Source organism: Juglans microcarpa x Juglans regia, chromosome 6S (genome assembly GCF_004785595.1).
Source record: "Juglans microcarpa x Juglans regia isolate MS1-56 chromosome 6S, Jm3101_v1.0, whole genome shotgun sequence".
NCBI classification, from domain to species: domain Eukaryota; kingdom Viridiplantae; phylum Streptophyta; class Magnoliopsida; order Fagales; family Juglandaceae; genus Juglans; species Juglans microcarpa x Juglans regia.
In genome coordinates, this window is record NC_054605.1 from 17,309,820 (window position 1) to 17,328,021 (window position 18,202).

Consider the following 18,202-nt stretch of genomic DNA (forward strand, 5'->3'; position numbering starts at 1 on the left):
TCCTTGACATGGAAAAAAAATGCTAGCTAGCCAGAACATCAGCACACCACCAATCCACAATCAAGCTGCTAACATTCAGCACAACGTTCAGGACCTAGAGTACTTCAATTATATTAGTTTAAGTGTGATTATAAACCAAGCAGAGTACTAGGTTAGTAACCTAGAATGATAATACACCACAATGATTATCAGCTTAAGAAACACCTATTCTCAGAAGGCGACATAAGCATGACACCACGGGCGACGAGTACATAACAGAATATCAATGATCGAAGACTTAAAAAGAAATATAAATGTTGTTGTTTTAGTTTGAGTCTGAAGATCCATAGCCATAAGGATTTTTGCTTGCCCAGTTCCATTGATCCCGGCACATCTCATCTATTCCATATTTTGCCCTGCAAGGACATCAAACGTAGAGGAAAAATACATTATGATACATTTTCTCACTTTTTATAACAATTTATTCCCAAAACACAAAATTTATATGTTCATAAGGTTAAATAATTGAAAGAGTGTCTAGATATCCAGAATCCTGTTAGCTAGAATTGACTGCATTATCTGTATATGAATGAATAGCTTGGAAATTAGCACTTACTTCCAATTCAATTCCTTTTCTGCTTTATCTGTTGATGCATAAACAATTTCAGCATCACCGGGGCGCCGCCCAGCCATTACTAGTGGAATTTTCTGGTAACAGTAAAACATTTAATACATCAAAGGACTAAACTGAAAACACATGTCAAGCAGAAGAAAAATAAAATGTAATCCTAGATTCTTCCAGCACATTTCAGAGAATTAACAAGGCCTACATCAAGGACCGTCCTCACAGCAAGGCCTTCTCCAATTTAAAACTTTCATAATCAAAACTTTAATGCTTAGATGGGCAAATTGCATTCATCCGGATGGGGGTTATGTTGGTATCATTCCACACTTTATATAGGAGTATTGGTATATGCAGGCAACACTCCCCCTCTCCAAATTCATAGGCCGTACATAAGGCCACACTCAGAATTAGTAAGGACGGGAATTCCACTATCAGTTGAAAACCATGAATCAGGCACCCAAATACCGTGGACACCTAACTCAATAACTCAGAAATCCCAAAGTAATAGGTGCCTCAGATGAGCTATTGATTTCGGCAAAATGAACCCCCAAGCAATTATTCTAAGGAAGAAAAAAAAAATCTGTAAAATGTATGTGAACAATTGGGGGACCGAATGCAATAGTAGAATTCCCTTTCGTTTACCTTTCCAGAAGCATTTTCAAATGCAGCAACCATCTCCAGAACTGATGTTCCCTTACCAGTTCCCAAGTTGTAAACCTCACAACCTGTGGAGACATATCACAGATCAGGTACATGTAAAACTTCAGAAGAAACTCTACTGAAGGAATGAACATAAGGTGAAGTTGAGTTCATGATTTATGATCTATTCATAAACAACTTGGCAGGTTATGACTTTTTTATACCTACTAAATATACCCCTACTACACTCAGATCGAGAGCAAGTTAACGCAGTTGGGGCGCGGGGGGGGGGGGGGGGGGGGGGGGGGGGGGGGGGGGGGGTGGGGTACAATACATTACAGAATTTCTAGACATCTGCATGCACTGCAGAAACAATTTCAAGACAAATTGGTATCTGACAATAGGAAAAATAACCGCAATAACCAAATGTTGTAATGCAACTAACAGTTTAACACAGAAAAAATATTTTGGAAAGAGTACCCAAGCACAAGATAAACATAGAAAAAAAAGATGTCAATTTCACAGCACATACCTATACTAGGTTCATCCAGCTTGCGCAGAGCAGCAATGTGCCCATCAGCTAAATCAACAACATGAATGTAGTCGCGGACCTGAAAAAAAGATGAGCACTTTCATGATGAATTTCCCATCAAGAGAACAGACAAGAAACTAAGAAGGAATATAATACATGCAGTTCTAATGGACCCGAATATTCTTCTACAACAATGCAGGATTAATACACAAAATACGTGACTTAAGGTTCATACAATACATCTAACAGATCACGAATGATAGATGCCAGGCAGTGATGAGAAAATTGACTCAAGTTAAAAGAGCATACCCCGGTACCGTCCTTAGTTGAATAGTCATTTCCAAAAACTGTCAGGGCTGGTCGCCTGCCAACAGCAACTTGCTGGACAAAGGGCATGAGGTTGTTAGGAATTCCGCGGGGATCCTCACCAATATCACCACTAGGATGTGAGCCCACTGGATTGAAGTATCTTAGTAAAATGATTTTCCATTTGGAGTCCGATTGATAGATGTCACGACAAATTTCTTCTATGAAGAGCTGAAAGATGACGTTAAACAAGGTCATTACTAAATTCTAAGTAAGAAGATACGAAGATGCTTGTCAATTGCATAAAAAGTGCATGGCCCAAGTGTTGGATAAAAGAGGGGTGAATAAAAAGAGCATGGCCCTTGGGTTGACTAGTTATCAGATGCATTTTTGGTTTGCTCTACTAAGCGCATAAAAAATGTAACACATACCTTGGTTCGCCCATATGGGTTTGCTGCAGAAAGAGGGAACTCTTCGGTACACGGGACCTCCTTTGGCCAACCATAGACAGTGGCTGAAGACGAGAACACAAGCTGAAATAATTCAAGAATATGGAATTGGTCAAGTAAAGTAAAGTGCACTGGTAATCATTTATAACATTACTTTTCGTGTAAGGAGCATTGTCATTAGGGGAATATGGGGGTAAACTTGAAAGAAAGATACCAATCACAAGAACAACATACAGCAAAATAGGAACAGCTCATAGATTTGGTCTCTGCTTAGAAGTAATGCTTCACGGTTTATTACTTTTCAACACATAGGCAGTGGATTCTGGACTCCAGTTGAATCGCACAACATAGCACTTGTTTCCAATCCCGTAGTAAAGGGTGTATTATTGTTCCACTGTTATCACAGTTAATTTTTTTCTCGTAATTATCATTTAATGATGGGCTTGAGGTTCTAATACCGGTGGAAAGAATATAAGCAGATCAGACACAGCATCTGTATCACTTCAACTGAGGTACAGGCAATAATAGAACATTGGCAGAACCAAAACAAAACTGAAGCCAACAATTTAAAGAAGAGAATCCTAACAATGAAAAGCATTCCCAGTGTTTAAAGGAGGGCACCCTAAAATAAAATGCTTTCTTTCCTGAGTACCAATATTCCTATCGAATAAGAACACGAGAACAGACAGTAGAAACCTTTGGGTTTCAGAAGACATATGACCCAATTTTATAGCAAGAAAGGCAGAATACCTTTTTGCATCCATGCGCAGCCATGACTTCCAACAAAGTAATTGTCCCGATTAAATTGTTGTTGAAATAGAGCAATGGTTTCTGCACGCTTTCACCAACAGCTTTTAGCCCAGCAAAGTGTATGACAGCATCAAATCTGCAATGAAAACAGGAAGAGAGCTCAGGGCCAGAATAATTTTAAAAGCATGAGAATCAAATTAAGAATATAATGGTACAAAATTCAATCTGCAGTTTTATTAAAATGGTTTTGAATGTACAAAGAATTGCTTTTCAGGTATGACGGTCTCTCTCGTGCCTTATCATCTGAGGTTATGTTTTTTATTTTTGGCAAAAATACTTATTCAACTATAAAGAGATTGATTGACCCTAAAGATGTTGGGAAATACTAGAATATTTTACAGCATTTGCAGAAAATGAATCGCGACAAGAGCACAAGAGATGACCATCAAAGTTCAAAGAAAAATCCACATAACAATCAGAGACCAACATGTGGAAAGGACCTATCTTCCTTAACTCCTATTGCAAAAAAAAAAAAAAAAAAGTTTAAATAAGTTGTAAAAATGGAAGTTCTATCATAGACATTAAGCACTTACTGTTTTGAAGCAAAAATTTGTTCGAGTGCTTCTTTGTCTCGGAGGTCCACCTGCGAGTGAAAACAGAAAATGAAAAGATAAATGCCAAGCCATGTGTGTTTACTCACATCAGATGTCTACCACAAAGTTCATATAATTATTATAATTTTTTACGTAAAATATAATAAATAAATAAATTTTTAAAATTATAAAATAAAAATTATATTATAATAATATTTTATTTAATTTTTAATAAAATATCTCACCTACATAACTAAACAAGATTTAGGTGATATATGACTCAATAGATAGTGATGGCACGTGTCCGAACTATTGTGTAAAGAGAGCACACATCAAACAAAATCCATTTTTTCCGCTTCCTCATTTGAAACTTCAAAATTTGAAGCCCAAGTCCCCAGACTTCTTTATAGGTCATTATGTCTTAGACAGATAGCCTTTAGACATTAGTTTTATTTTGTTTGGAACTGTGATGTTAAAAGCTTTTATGACTCTCTTGAAATTCATGATTAGGATATTTTGTCGGGTTTATCAATAAAATTGAAATATTATTTTCAGAAAAAAATTCTAATAATATGTGTTTTACTTTCTATTTTCGGCAAGTAAATAGAAGACTCGCGAACCCAAGGAAATACCCAATGACCCGACCCCTCCACCTCTTATTTATTAAGGAAGAGATGATATCTGGTCTAAAAACCATCAGCATAAGATCTAACACGATAACATATTTATCTACAAAAAAATTAATAAATAAAAAAATTTCAAAACAAAAGCCCACAAAAAGGTAAAAAGCAAAAGGAAAACATAATCAATGACTAAATCAGAACGGAACTTCACAGAAAACAAGGTGGAACTAAAAACAAATCAGAAACTCCATGGTTGTATTCTGAACAAAAAACTCAATAAAGCAATATACTTCATAGATGTACGTATATGGAATACGTATAAATATACACCAGTAACTACGTATAATGTATAAAAGACACACATCCGGTGCCTCAATCGTATGGTGTATAGATTTCTAGTACCAAAGCCTAAAAACTTTTAAAACGCATACTGCAATTAAACAGCAACCAAACCAATTCGATTCGACAAAAAAAAAAAAAAAATACAAACTTTGTATAGAGTTCACAAAATTTTCTTTTTTATAAATATATAATATATAAAAGAGAATGAAAACTCAGCAAATTGAAATAGGACGAGTTGAGCTCCGAACCTGGTGAAAGGAGAGATTGTCGCCGAAATCACCGGCGAGTCGTTTGACACGCTGGAGAGCGAAGGGGGAGGAGTTGTCGAGGTTGTCGACGACGACGGTGTTGAAGCCACCCAATAGGAGCTGGAGAACGGTGTGGCTGCCGATGTAACCGGCTCCACCGGTGACGAGGATGTTCTTGGACATGGTAATCGAAGCGTTAGGAAAAGCAACACAATAACGGCAATAATAACAAAGTTTGAAGCGACTTCTAGTTACAACTGGAACGAGAACGGGAAGAGAATGTGTACTTATAGGAATCGTAGCAGTTTTCGCCAGAGTCGTTCGTTTTTGGTAAACCGAACAAATTTAAGAAATTAAAATAATAAAGTAAGAATAAAATAGGAAACTAGATAAATGGGATGAATATTTCTTTTTTCTTTATTTTGTATATTTAAGGAACAGATTAGCCACGTGGTCCGATTCTGTCTTTTCCGGTGATATCGGCCATGGATTCGATTCTGCCAACTGTGTTAAGTGGAAGTGGACGAAAGTGTGGGTCGTTCCAGGTCGGGAACTGAATCCTTTCTGCAGATGTGCTTACCCCATTTTATAACGATGTAATTAGAGTGAAACGTTAGATATAGTTATAGAATTGCTGTTGTTTGGAAATGAAATTCATTTCAATTGATCGTTATAATTTTTTTAAATTTTAATAAAAAATATAATAAATAATTTAATTTTTTAAAATTTTAAAATAATAATAATATTAAAAAATAATATTTTAATAATATTTTATATTTCAACTCAATATCTAAACATAATTTAAGTGTTATATATTTTTTAAAAAAATATTAAGATATATATTTAAAAAATTAATTATTTTATATAAATTTATATTTATTTAATTTTAAAAAAATCATAATATTTACACATTTTATAATTATAAATATCATTTATTTATAACCAAATCCGTTCGTTTCTTTGTTTGGAGCAGGTCCATTCAGATTCGTTTTTTCGTGGATCTGGGCCTAATTTTAGGAAGAGGTTGTCAACTTGTCACGCGCTGCGGATGTCTTTTTGACTCGATTAGCGAATCAACGGGATATTCTCTTTTTTATTATTATTTTATATATATATATATATATTTTTAATTATAAATTAAGTTAATAAAAAAATACATTTTACATTCATAAATTAATAACTAATTTCCGAAGTTGTGACTTTTCTTTCGTTCATTGTACTCTTCAGTCTTTAAAATCTAACAGTTAATAATTAATTATGCTATGCAAGTTATTCTTTTTTTCTTTCCCTAAGTTACCTAATTGATCATCAAGAATAGTAGGAATTCAATTTTTTGATTAAAAAGGTACACACCTTGCATAAACTGAATAATTTATATTAGTTAACCCTTGAAATAAATGGAAATAATGATGTTAGTTTCTCTTAAAATTCTAAATTTAAACAAGTTTAAACCAATGTAAGTTTTTTATAATGAATGAAATTGGTAATTTAGTTATTATTAGATTAATACAGATAAAGTTTTCGCATTTTCACACTTCATACATTTTCTTTTTGAAAAATAGTAAAATCCGCTATTCATAATAAATCTTTTATACGTGAGTTTTAATTTTATCCATATTTTTAAAGAGATTATGCAGAACTTATACATAACATATAAATCTTCCTCTGTATCCTAATCCACTTGAGACATCGTCTATCCTAGTCGTCTAGTCATCGACGATCCTAATCCTTTTGTCCATGTTTGTCCTAATCCAAACTATCCAATGGATTATCTTTGCAAAAATTATATGAAAATAAATAAATGGATAAGAAACGTATCCTTTTCGATTGAAAGGGATGGATTTCAACTACTTCAGTCACCAATATAATAATACTTTGGTTTATTTATTTATTCTGAAAAAATAAAATGAAGGTTGGAATTTGGATTCCAAATGATATTTCCACAAAAGCATTATAAAAAGAGTACAGCGTATCTCTAGGTAAAATTCATTCTTTTATTTTTTTTAATTTATATTTTTTTAGAGTAATGATATACATACAACATATTACACAATAATATTATAAAATGATGTTATTTTTATAAGATGTCTTACAAAAATATCTCTCATTTTAAATATAATTGTGTAAAATATTGTGAAAAATGTTGTGTATAAATATTTTTCATTTTTTAACATTTCTAAACATTTTTAGAAAATATAAAAAAAAAAATCAATACACTAATAATCATTTATTTAATTAATCAGTAAATTTTTTTTTTAAAAATAAATATATAAACGATTAAAATGAGTGGACAAAACAAAGACAAATTGAATTATTCTTATAAAAAAGGCAACAAAAAGTTAAAAGTGTTTTTAATTTTTTTTGTTTTTGTCAAAGAATATATTCTTGATTTTAAAGATCGCAACAAAAATGTAAAAGAAAGATACAGGGACGAATCTTTTTATGGCAGTCCATGAATGCCGGTGCTATTGCTGTAAAAATGGGAATGTTGAATTCAATTCAGAGACAGTTCACTTCGCAATCCTTTGGGGCGGTTACATACGTGTCAAACATCCATGCAATACAACGCCGACCACCTCGACTTGAATTCAAATAAAGTCGTCTTGTCACGAGCAATCCCAAAGGTCGGTGCGTAGCTTGCGTGATACTCGTCGACTCTACGTGTTTCGGTTTGATTTGCTTATTTTTATCCTTAATAACAATAAATAAGTAGTGATAAAAATATATATATTATTTTGTAGTGTGTAAGTTCAGTGTATTTCTTTTTAAATAAATAAATAAATAAATATAAAATTTATATTAAAAATTATTTTTTTAAATAATAAGTCTTAATTTTTTTTAAATAAAATATGCGAGACTTGCATCTTCAACTAACATTACTTCAAAAAATAAGAAAGAAATTCAACTTTTTTCGGTTTGATTTGCTTACCCTGTTTTTATATATATTTATTTATTTATTCATGGAAACTTTGCATCCTCCGTTCAAAATCACTCGAGAAAAAATGGAAATAAAATATGCAATTTAAGTATATATTGATCATCCATCACGTAAAGTGCGCATTGCTTGAAACATACAGTGACATGTGAATTAAGCTGAATTAATGCTTGATCCTATTGATTTCGTTGAGATTCTCTATTTTTTATTGTCTAATAATAATGATATACACGCAACATATTATACAATATATTATATAATAATATTATAAAATGAGAGTATTTTTATAAAATGATATTATTTTTATAAGATGTTTTACAAAAATACTTCTCATTTAAAATATAATTGTGTAAAGTGTTAGTAAAAAATATTGTGTAAATTATTTTTCATTTCCTAGTGGCCTTCAAGGTTTCTTGTTTTCATTTTTCAGATTATTTTCTTCATTTTCTCCCATGTGATGTATCCAAAGATTAATGACTTGGAATAAAGAGATGGTTTATTGTTCACATAATAATGTAAACAATGATTTTTTTTTTTTAAAAAATCAGGACTGGTATACCCGGATTGAAACTCGAGTTTCAAACCTTGGCCGGAATCCGGATCGGATTGGTCTTGATCAGACCCGGACTGGAACCCTGGTGGATTTGAGTTTTTGAAACTCGAAAATCCAGGTTGTACCCGTATTGTTTTTTAATATTTAGTAAAAGCCTTTATTTTATTAAAAATATTTGTGTTCTAAAAGCTCAATTAGCAAAACACATAAAATTTCAAACCATAATTATTTTTTATTCAAGAGCCTTTTTTTTTTTTTAATTTTTTTTAAAGAAGTCAAGTTGGAACGCATAATGTGTTCTAAATACTAAATGCATAAATTCATCCATGCATGCATCAAAATACAATCCATTACGTATTACGTTATTTGGTATTTATACATTACATTACAATATACAAAATTACAATATATGAATTGCAAAATCAATAACATGTCCATCAATGATTTAATCTCCACACCAAATAACAACTTCAAGTAATTTGACTAAGAGATCCTGCAAGGCACACAGTTTTGAATAATGATTATATACAAGGATTAAGACAAATTCCACTTAATAAATTAAAGATTAAGATGAGAATGAATTCTTTTTTTTTTTCCAAATACACCCACACTAGCAAATCATTTGTAGAGTTTTTATTCAAATAGATATCCCTAAAAGCCACTTCTCTTAGCAAAATTAATAAACAAGAATATAAAATAGAGTAGTACTCAACTATCAAAAAGCTACACATTCTCTTTGTCCTCACTCGCTTAAAAATATGAATATCAAAATGCTTAATAAAGTAGTACTTGTGCTAGTACTTACTCAACTTTGTTTCATTGAAGCATGCAACAAAATCTAATTGATGCACATTCTCTTTGTTTCATTGAAGCATGCAATTTCAAACCTTTTTTTTCAAGTATTTTTATACAAACTATAGTTCAAATAGTTGGTGCAATACCATGATCCTGAAGAAATTGTTGTTGATCCCCAAAGTTGGCCTCAAAGTGGATATTTAACAAGAAAAATAAATGCATGAAGTTGAAACTTGTAATAGATATTCACATATAGAAACGTGATTAGAGGACTATTTGCTTCATCAAAGATAATGAATCAGCTTGATGGAAATATGAAGCTTTAAAAAATGTAAGTCAATGTAGATCATTCCACTTAAACAGAATTACTAGGTCAATGAACCAAAACATGCAAAGGGAATGGACCACAAGTGGATGGCTACAACTTCTAAAGTCTGAAACTAGATTGAACTTGACTTAACTCTCTAAAGTCTTTGTTTTTCCTAAAAATAATTTGGAACCCAAAGGCTCCAATTTTTTTTCCAAACTCCACCCAGAAACACAACTAATTTTTGAAAAAAAAAATCTAGAAAAATCAAAGATACAAAATTCTAAAAACCATTTATTCCAAATCATAACAAATCTTCATTTTATAATATATATATATATATATATATGTTTTTGGATATAACAGATCTAAAAAAATCTAAACAGATATAAACAAATCTTTCAAATAATAATAACCCATGACTCTAACATTTTGTAGCTAAACAGATACTCCTCAAACATTCAAACAGATCTAACTCATAAAAATACTACTAAAACATTCTCATAAGAAAAACCAAAAAAAAAAAAAAAAAAAAAAAGAGAACAAAACAGAGGGAAAGAAAGAAAATATACCCAAACGGAAATACGTTCTAATCTCTTGGATCCCAAGCTCAAGCATTTCCACCGTTCGGTATCGCAGATAGCAGAGAGAGAGATAGAGCAGATGAGACAGAGCAACACTTCCACCAAACGGAAATACATTCTAATCTCTAGGCCATTTTACTAGCAAAATAACAAAAAAAAAAAAAAAAACTAGATCTATCAAATTAATTGTATATACTTTATACCCATATTTAACAAAAAAAACCCAGATCTATCATAGAATGTCGTAGCTGCAACAGAAGAGGAAGGAAGCTAGCACATAATGTCGTAGCACAGATCTTACCTTAACAAAAGCTACACAAGCCGTAGCATTTCATCGTCATCATTCCCAAGTATCTGACGACGCGAGATAGAGAGGGTGAGAAGAGAGAGAGATCGAGGTGAGAATAAACATCAGCATATAGCATTTTCTTATCGTAATAAAACAGACCCAAATCAGAATAAAATGGACCCAGATTGCAGAGAACAAACCTTGGGTCACGAGGATGAGGTGAGTCGGCAACGACGATGATGGAGTCACAAAGATGACGAGGTTTCTTCGATCGGCACTGAGGGAGAAGGCTAGGGTTTCTTTGTCAGTACTAAGGGAGGTAGGCTATGGTTTTTTCGTCGGCATTGAGGGAGGGAGGCTAGCATTTCTTTGTCGACACAGAGAGAGGGAGGCTAGGTTTCTTTGGATTTAGTGTTTGTGTGTGTGTGAGAGAGAGAGAGAGAGACCGAGCAAGCAAGAGAGAGAGAAAGAGTACCAGAACAACGACCTAGAAGCAAAGGTCAACGGCGATAGAAATGCGACGACATCGAAGGAGATGCGGCGACAGGGTCACAATGGCGGCTAGGGACCTAGGGTTTTTGCTTCTGTTGCAGTGCAATGCGAGAAAGAGAGGAGTGAGTCGGGGAGGGCCAATCACACGTGGTTTTTTTTTTTTTTTTAAAAAGACTCGGGTATCGGGTTTAAACCCGATACCCGAGCCGTGTTGGTTCGGATTTTGCAATCCGGGTTCTGGATCCATTTTGATTCGAACCGGAACCCGAAATCTAGTTTTCCAGGTTTTGGACCGAGCCGGAAAAAAATCGGTCCCGAATGAACAGTGCTATTTAGGGGTGGGGGTTCAACCTTAGTTCTCTCATTTAGAGACCAGACCTTATACCATCTGAGCCAAAAAGACCTTGATCTGTAAACAGTGATTTAATTGTTTATGTCTTTATCCCACATACACAATCTGTGTACATATCACGACTTGTAATATAGTATATTGATTATCATATACTATCTATGATCTCAGGTCAAAGTTCAAATTACATACTAATTTACTTAAACGTTTAACTTTTAGAATTTGAAATTCATGGCAACCCACTATATCTACACTGCCCAGTGGTAGGCAATTTTATTTTTACTTCTTCATTCATCCACTTATAGTCAATGACTTAAACACCATATTCATACATAGTATCAAAATTTTTTAATGCAGTCTATAGGTTATCCCCACTTTGATTTGAACTCATGACATTCCTATAGTAATTACCAACAGTTAAAAACTCAACTATTGATCCATCCAAAAATATTAATATTGTTGGATATTAATTTAATTAATCAAGCCTTTATTAACCTTCAAGATCATAGCAGATTGCGGATATTGAGGATATTTGTTACCTGATTCCAGCCATGAGGCCATACTGTTCTATGATCACCACATAAAATGAGCATGACAGCTGCATGAGAACATAAAACCGACCAATGATTCCATATTTGCGGGAATTAAATTGAATTGAGATTAGCGTAAAAAACAAACATGCAAGGTTCTCAATGAAAATCGTGTCTCCTCTTGTACAAAGAAGAGTCATTTTGTAAAGATCGCTATATTTTGATTTTTCTTCAATTAATAATGTTGCCATTTCAAAGCAAGACATTTTAATTTTTAATGTTTTGCGCTACAGTAATACTTGTCTCTGTTCTTTTGGATTTGTCAGGACGTTCATCGTCTTGACCAGGAAGAAAGTGGCCTTCTCTTGATGGGGGGAGAACAAAAGAAAGTGTAGATCACCTTCAATGGTTATTCAGTGACAAACAAAGGGAAAGATAAGCAAAATCTTTCCCTTTGTTACATCTGGCACTGTAGAGAGCTGCTTGTTCTTCCCAACATTGTAAAGTTCCTTCACTTCACGTTTTGCATCAAAAGTAAGAGAAAGTCTGTGTTCTGTATGTCAAATTTTGAGATGAGCTTTAACTGTTGCTGTAAATTTATCAGGAGATGTTACAAATTTTAGTAAATTAATAAGTGTCAATAAAAGTTGTTTCATGAATATAGATAATATAAATACTCTTAGCCCCCAAGTTAAATCCAAGTGTCATCTCCTTCATTCCTCCTCTGCTCTCCCCTCATGCACGTGTGCTAGACTGGAAATTGAAAAAACAGTAGGAAAAGTTGAGGTTATGGAGGCGCGGGAATTGAACCCCGTGCCTCTCGCATGCGAAGCGAGCGCTCTACCATATGAGCTACACCCCCTATGTGATGGGTTGGCTCCTAGTTAAATAATGTTCTTTAAGTTTTGTTCGTTTGTATCATCTCACTCCATAAGCCAAGAAGTAAAAAATCTAAATATGGAAATCGTTAGTCATTTGGTTTATGGGACCCAAAGCAATGCCTTCAATTGTGCAATCAATCTAAAAATACAAGTAGATAAAGATCAAGGATGTAGGAAGAAATGTGCTGATTCCAAATTCCTTTCATAGTCTTTAAAAACAAACCCTCCAAGATTTGTTGAGGATATGGAATCATTGGCTTCACATCAACAGTTCTTTCTCACCAAATGGCGCCAAGGTGTAGAAATTCATTGAGGACCTACACGACGAGAAGTCGACCATAGCCTTTCTGATTCTTACGCCACTTCTTGTTTCAACAAACTCTCCTCGCAACCAAGTCTAGTTATAACTCCAATTAACACGGTTCCGACATTGATATAGCATCGTTAATCCTTTTTTTCTTTTTTTTTGGGCGGGCAAAAGTACATAGAAAAGAAAGAAAGCGAACAAGAACAAAGGCGAGAAAATGATCAGAAACAAGACGCAGAATATTTTCACGTTCTAGAAACAACAGGCTATGGCAAACCTTTCGATTTCAGTACTCGAAGGGCTAAAGGAAATAAACAATGAAATCAACGCGCAAGGATTAGCCTAAACAATCCATAATAAAGTGCCATACATTGCAAGTGAAATACAAGCGAAAGGAAATAAGGAATTACAAAAGCATCCATTGTCAACGAAAATGGCAGTAAAACAAACTTAAAAAGGAGAAAGGCCTTAGATTCGGCATTCGGCAACGGCTATTCCAACTTGTACCAATTAGGTTTGCAGTCAGACCCAGTCAACAAAACCACTACTACTCATGCCAAGACATACGTTCCAGATGGCACTAGTTCGAATTAGTTGCCCACTCTGCCTCTTGCCCATGGTGGTCTTCGTACGCCACCACCGCTGTGTTGTTCAGCATTGTTCCGCCGTGACAATATCCTCATCCTTTGCTCCTTCATGTTTGCAAACAGTGAGTCCAGAGTTTGAGACCTTTGCTTGGGCAGTGCATTTCCCTGCTGCGGCAGCAGCTGTGACTGCACACAACATATGAATCTCATCAACACGATTGATTTTGCATAGCTAGCAGTAAGACTACTAGCCACCTAGCACTCTGGTGAATGACTTACATCACCCCTCACAAAATCCAACATAGAATAGACAAGTAGAGCTACTCATTAGGCCATGTAACTTCATAAGGTCTCCAAAAAAAAAAAAAAAAACACTTCGTAAGGCCATGTAACTTCCAGAAGCCTTGCACTAGCATCCCTCTTGGTTGATAATGGTAGGTTATATTCTCTCTCTTGTTTGTTATCACGACCAACTTTCTCTCCAAATGTCATCTACTTTACAAAGAAAGTTTTTAGTAGACCATTGAAAAGAGAGAGATTACTTTTTCTTCTTTCTTTTCTTTTCTTCAGTGGTAGACCAAACATCATGCAATTTTTGATATTACAGCAACCAACGCTTGCTGATCCTACTAAACAATGTCATAAATCACTTTCAATGTGGGACTTCATCCCACACATCAACGTAAAAGAATACCTTTGCATAAGAGCCTCCATTTGCAGCTCTCCTCGGAGGAACACCATCCCTGCACCAGAAATAGAAACAATGATTGGAGAGCTTAAAACAGGACATACCATCAAGAGCTGAGTCCAACAAGGGAGATAGGTAGAGTTCAGAATGCCTGTGCCAATAGGGACTAATAATTAACCACCACCACCATTGCATTTGCGCTCACTTGGTTGAGAGTCAAGTGACTTACCATGTGGATTCTATCTATATCCCTACTAACAGAATGTCGAGACAAACCATTTCAGGAAAAAGTAGTCACTTCAAGAAAGTGAAGATCAGCACATTGCTGTATGAATTCTTTTATACCACATCCCTCTTTCCAATTACAATGCACGATCTAGAATTGAGACCTCACACTCTGGTCACGCGGAAACAAAAGAGAGACAATTACAAGACAGCAGATTTGGAAAAACCCACGGGCTCATTTTGCTTTCAGTTCAATACAGAGGCTTCGCCAAGGAAACTTTGAGTTGTATTGGAAACTTGGTGTCTGCACCACTCATGGAACTGATGAAAACTTTTGCAGAATGATGAGTATCCAATTTCACACCTAGTAAAACTAGGTTAAAACCAAACTACATTGCCAATACAGCTGCCAGCAGCTAAAGAAACTTCAAAATAAATAACAGGAGCAAAATTCTATGCTCTTTGGCATTCAGCTACCGCAGTCTCTCAGATCTCAAGCAAAGAATGTACCCGACAAAACCCGAAACAGATGAATCTGTTTTAGTTGACCAAGAACCATCCATTTCAGTTCCATCCCATGGTATACATTCAATGATAATCCGATCGTCCAGGTAGCTGGCAAGAAAGAACAAGAAAATCATAGATGACCTGCCAGTCAGATGGATTAGAAAAGGCAGACAAGTTCCGAAATGCAGAAATCTCCTGAATTAAGAGACCCTACAACTCACGGGTGTTGATCACACAGCATTATTTTCCCAATTCACATAAATTATCAGAATGTATGAACGCCAACAATGCTTCAGGGATGGAGGATCAGAGCAAATTGTACGGACCAGCACTACCTATCACGTCTCAAGAATGAACAATCTGACATATCAAGGGAAAAACACTGCATCTCACCAAGGAGCATATGGAAGAATAACCATACATATGATGATATAACTGCAACCTTCAGATAGACTGATGGAAACATAGCGACTGCTGCATTTACTAAGTGACTAGAAAACATTCAGTTTACACCGCCAGACAAGTAATTTTTTCTTATCCAGCAATGAGCCACTTAAATGCACAATTTTAGCTTGTCCAGTGTGCATATGATAGCTATCTTTGCATAACACAGTTGCATGAACTTCCACCTCACACTTGATTTCACAATTTCATTAAACCATCTCCTTTCAGTCATATCCCTGTTCATCACTTGTAGTCCACTACTTCAACAGCCAATCCCACCAACAAAACTCCAATTTCCAAAGTAGCATGGCCACCACAAACTTGACATGCACTGCTCAACCTACGATGCACTTTGGACACCACATAGACAAAGGCATGATGCAGGCCTGCTATTCAGGATTTAATGACGGAAACATTCGACACATGGAAATATTCCCAAATAGGTCAATTCCCATAGAAAGCATATCATATACAGACTTCCACAACATCATGCAGTTTGATGAACATTAACAGAAGCACAAGGCAGAAGTGATCAACATTATAGAAGAACCCAGATTTACCTGCAATAATTCCACAATTATATAATAACATTAGATGGTCAATTGTGGTTACCAGCATCAGAATTGAGGTTCAAGCCTTGTTACCCAAAACAATTAAAATTAATAATAGCTAGATAACTGTGGGATGAAATACCTTGATTTGTTCCAATTAGCCACTTTGTAGCTTCTGAAAGCTCTATTCCGAAGTGGAGCAGCTGGAGCCTTTCGTGCAACGTCAGTTGCCAAAGGAAAATGGTTCTGCTGGAAATTTGATCTTCTCTGAGCTAAGACACCCTGTTTACCATGTTTGAATTAGAAAAAGAAAGATGAGATCCCAGGTAACATAGATAAGCAAAAGTAAATACTTCAATTCAGCAGCAACTGTTGCATACCTGTCTAAGTGAGGATCTTGTGTCCATTAAACGTTTCGCCTTCATGAATTTATCTTGAGCAAGATTATTTGAAGATTTCTGACTCTTGTTCTGCATGGAAGTAGCATTCATATATTACAGGCACAAACCAAGATATATAGTAGCTTTCTTCTTCTTCTTCTTCTTTTTATTTTTTTATTTTTATTTTTTATTTTTTATTTTACAACTAAAGACATATAGCTTCAATGACTATGATATCGAGTGTAGAAGAAAAAATCTCGCCAAAACATGCGTCTTACCAGAACCCTCTGCTGCTTCTTAGGCTTAGTTTTGGTGTTTTTGGACATCTTGATAATGTCTTCTAATGCCATGTCCATTTTCTTCTCTGTAAGAGCAATTGCCTCAGTTGTAAGAGGTTTAGCCGCCATCTGACAGAGTATGCAAGTCAGTCGTGAAAGATGCGATAATCAATTAAATTAAGTAGCTGTCATTGAGCAATAACAACAATTTATAATCAACCCTAATCGTGGTAAAATAAACCAAACCAAAATCTCAAACATAAGAAAGCAGAGAAACAAAACACTCTCTTTCAAAGTTTTATTCAAAAACACTAAATTTTCTTAAAAGATACTTTTAACCATAAAGTACGTGGAAATTTCATTATATCGTTTTAATCAGCAACAGGAATCTAGATATTTTAACCAATTTCCTATTCTTATTTTCCCGAATATCTAAAACCAAGCAATATACTCGAATCTCATATTCTTTGCCCTCTTTTGAACTCTAGAGCACCTAAAACTCCACTAGAACCAAACGCACTCAGTTCGGATACGCCGAATTGAATATTCTATACGAAAGTAAGTCAAAAGGAGCATCGAGATTAAATGTTTACCGCAACGATTCCAGCAAACAAAAAATTGACACATACAAATATGATTAAAAAAATAGAAACATAAAAAACCAACTCACTGATTCAGAGAGAAAAAAGGCGACGAAAACCGTAATCAACGAAGGAGACGCAGAGCGAATTCTAGGGCTTGGGTTTCGACAGTATGCTTATCGAGAACGCGGATAACAATTTCGGAACTTCGCGAACACACAAAGGCACTAGACGGGGAGCTGCTGATTACGATACGTATGTAAAATAATCTTTTATATCTAGGTTTCGAATCTGCCCGTTGGGAGTTAACGCGTTAGCCCCACGCGAGTTTTTTAGAATGGAATGTGGTAATTGCGATAAATTTTTCTAATAGATTTTTATTATATATATATTTTTGTAATAGTTTGATTTTTTTTTCCACACATAATATAATTCTTTATACGAATTTTTTACAATCATATTAAAAAATAGAAATATTTATATAAAATGATATTACCTTTTATAAATTATTTTACTCGAATATTTTTATTTAAAATAGAGTTGTGTAAAGGATTATAAAAAATATTGTGTTTATCATTTTTCAAATAATAAATACTTATGATTTCGGTTGCACATGCTTTCAAATTTACGTTTTTAACTTAAAATAAAGAGAGAAGATTTGTTCAAACCCCATACAAGCTCTTATAAAAAAATAGACCTCATCTAAAAAAAATTGTAAAAAAAATTATTATTTATTAGTGAGACCCACATTTTTACAAAAGACTCGTATGAAACTTATCAATTTAAAACTTGTACCTAGTATTACTCTAAAATAAATGATCATAAAAAATAACCAGATAAATACTGTTAATGG

General features: G+C 34.4%; 2 protein-coding genes across 3 annotated transcripts; both read right to left on the reverse strand.

Moving 5' to 3' along the window:
- Window positions 1-74: 74 nt before the first annotated feature.
- Window positions 75-5,641, reverse strand: LOC121236824 (UDP-glucose 4-epimerase GEPI48). The gene is made up of 9 exons (XM_041133293.1): window positions 5,087-5,641; window positions 3,874-3,923; window positions 3,281-3,416; window positions 2,513-2,614; window positions 2,085-2,312; window positions 1,776-1,854; window positions 1,247-1,329; window positions 596-687; window positions 75-395 (listed from the first exon to the last, which is right to left on the reverse strand). Exons 1-9 carry the CDS (start codon window positions 5,267-5,269, stop codon window positions 305-307), a joined length of 1,044 nt encoding a protein of 347 aa, XP_040989227.1. The 5' UTR covers window positions 5,270-5,641; the 3' UTR covers window positions 75-304.
- A 7,785-nt stretch (window positions 5,642-13,426) lies between these two features.
- On the reverse strand, window positions 13,427-17,634 carry LOC121236825. 2 transcript variants are annotated; one of them, XM_041133296.1, is made up of 6 exons: window positions 17,439-17,634; window positions 16,769-16,897; window positions 16,491-16,580; window positions 16,253-16,392; window positions 14,390-14,438; window positions 13,427-13,881 (listed from the first exon to the last, which is right to left on the reverse strand). In XM_041133296.1, the coding sequence occupies exons 2-6, from the start codon at window positions 16,895-16,897 to the stop codon at window positions 13,699-13,701; spliced, it is 591 nt and encodes a 196-aa protein (XP_040989230.1). In that variant the 5' UTR covers window positions 17,439-17,634; the 3' UTR covers window positions 13,427-13,698. The 2 variants fall into 2 exon arrangements, with proteins under 2 accessions (XP_040989230.1, XP_040989229.1); XM_041133295.1 differs by having other exon boundaries at window positions 16,769-16,953.
- Window positions 17,635-18,202: the final 568 nt, after the last annotated feature.

Excerpts from the sequence above, each read along its gene's own strand:
- LOC121236824 (XM_041133293.1), bottom strand. The coding sequence starts at position 5,269 with ATGTCCAAGAACATCCTCGTCACCGGTGGAGCCGGTTACATCGGCAGC. Across the intron at positions 2,615-3,280 it reads CTGCGCATGGATGCAAAAAG|CTTGTGTTCTCGTCTTCAGC; the intron begins GTATTCTGCCTT and ends GAATTATTTCAG. Across the intron at positions 2,313-2,512 it reads ACCCATATGGGCGAACCAAG|CTCTTCATAGAAGAAATTTG; the intron begins GTATGTGTTACA and ends GTCATCTTTCAG.
- LOC121236825 (XM_041133296.1), bottom strand. The coding sequence starts at position 16,897 with ATGGCGGCTAAACCTCTTACAACTGAGGCAATTGCTCTTACAGAGAAG. Across the intron at positions 16,393-16,490 it reads CAAGATCCTCACTTAGACAG|GGTGTCTTAGCTCAGAGAAG; the intron begins GTATGCAACAGT and ends CATGGTAAACAG. Across the intron at positions 13,882-14,389 it reads ATGGAGGCTCTTATGCAAAG|TCACAGCTGCTGCCGCAGCA; the intron begins GTATTCTTTTAC and ends TGTTGTGTGCAG.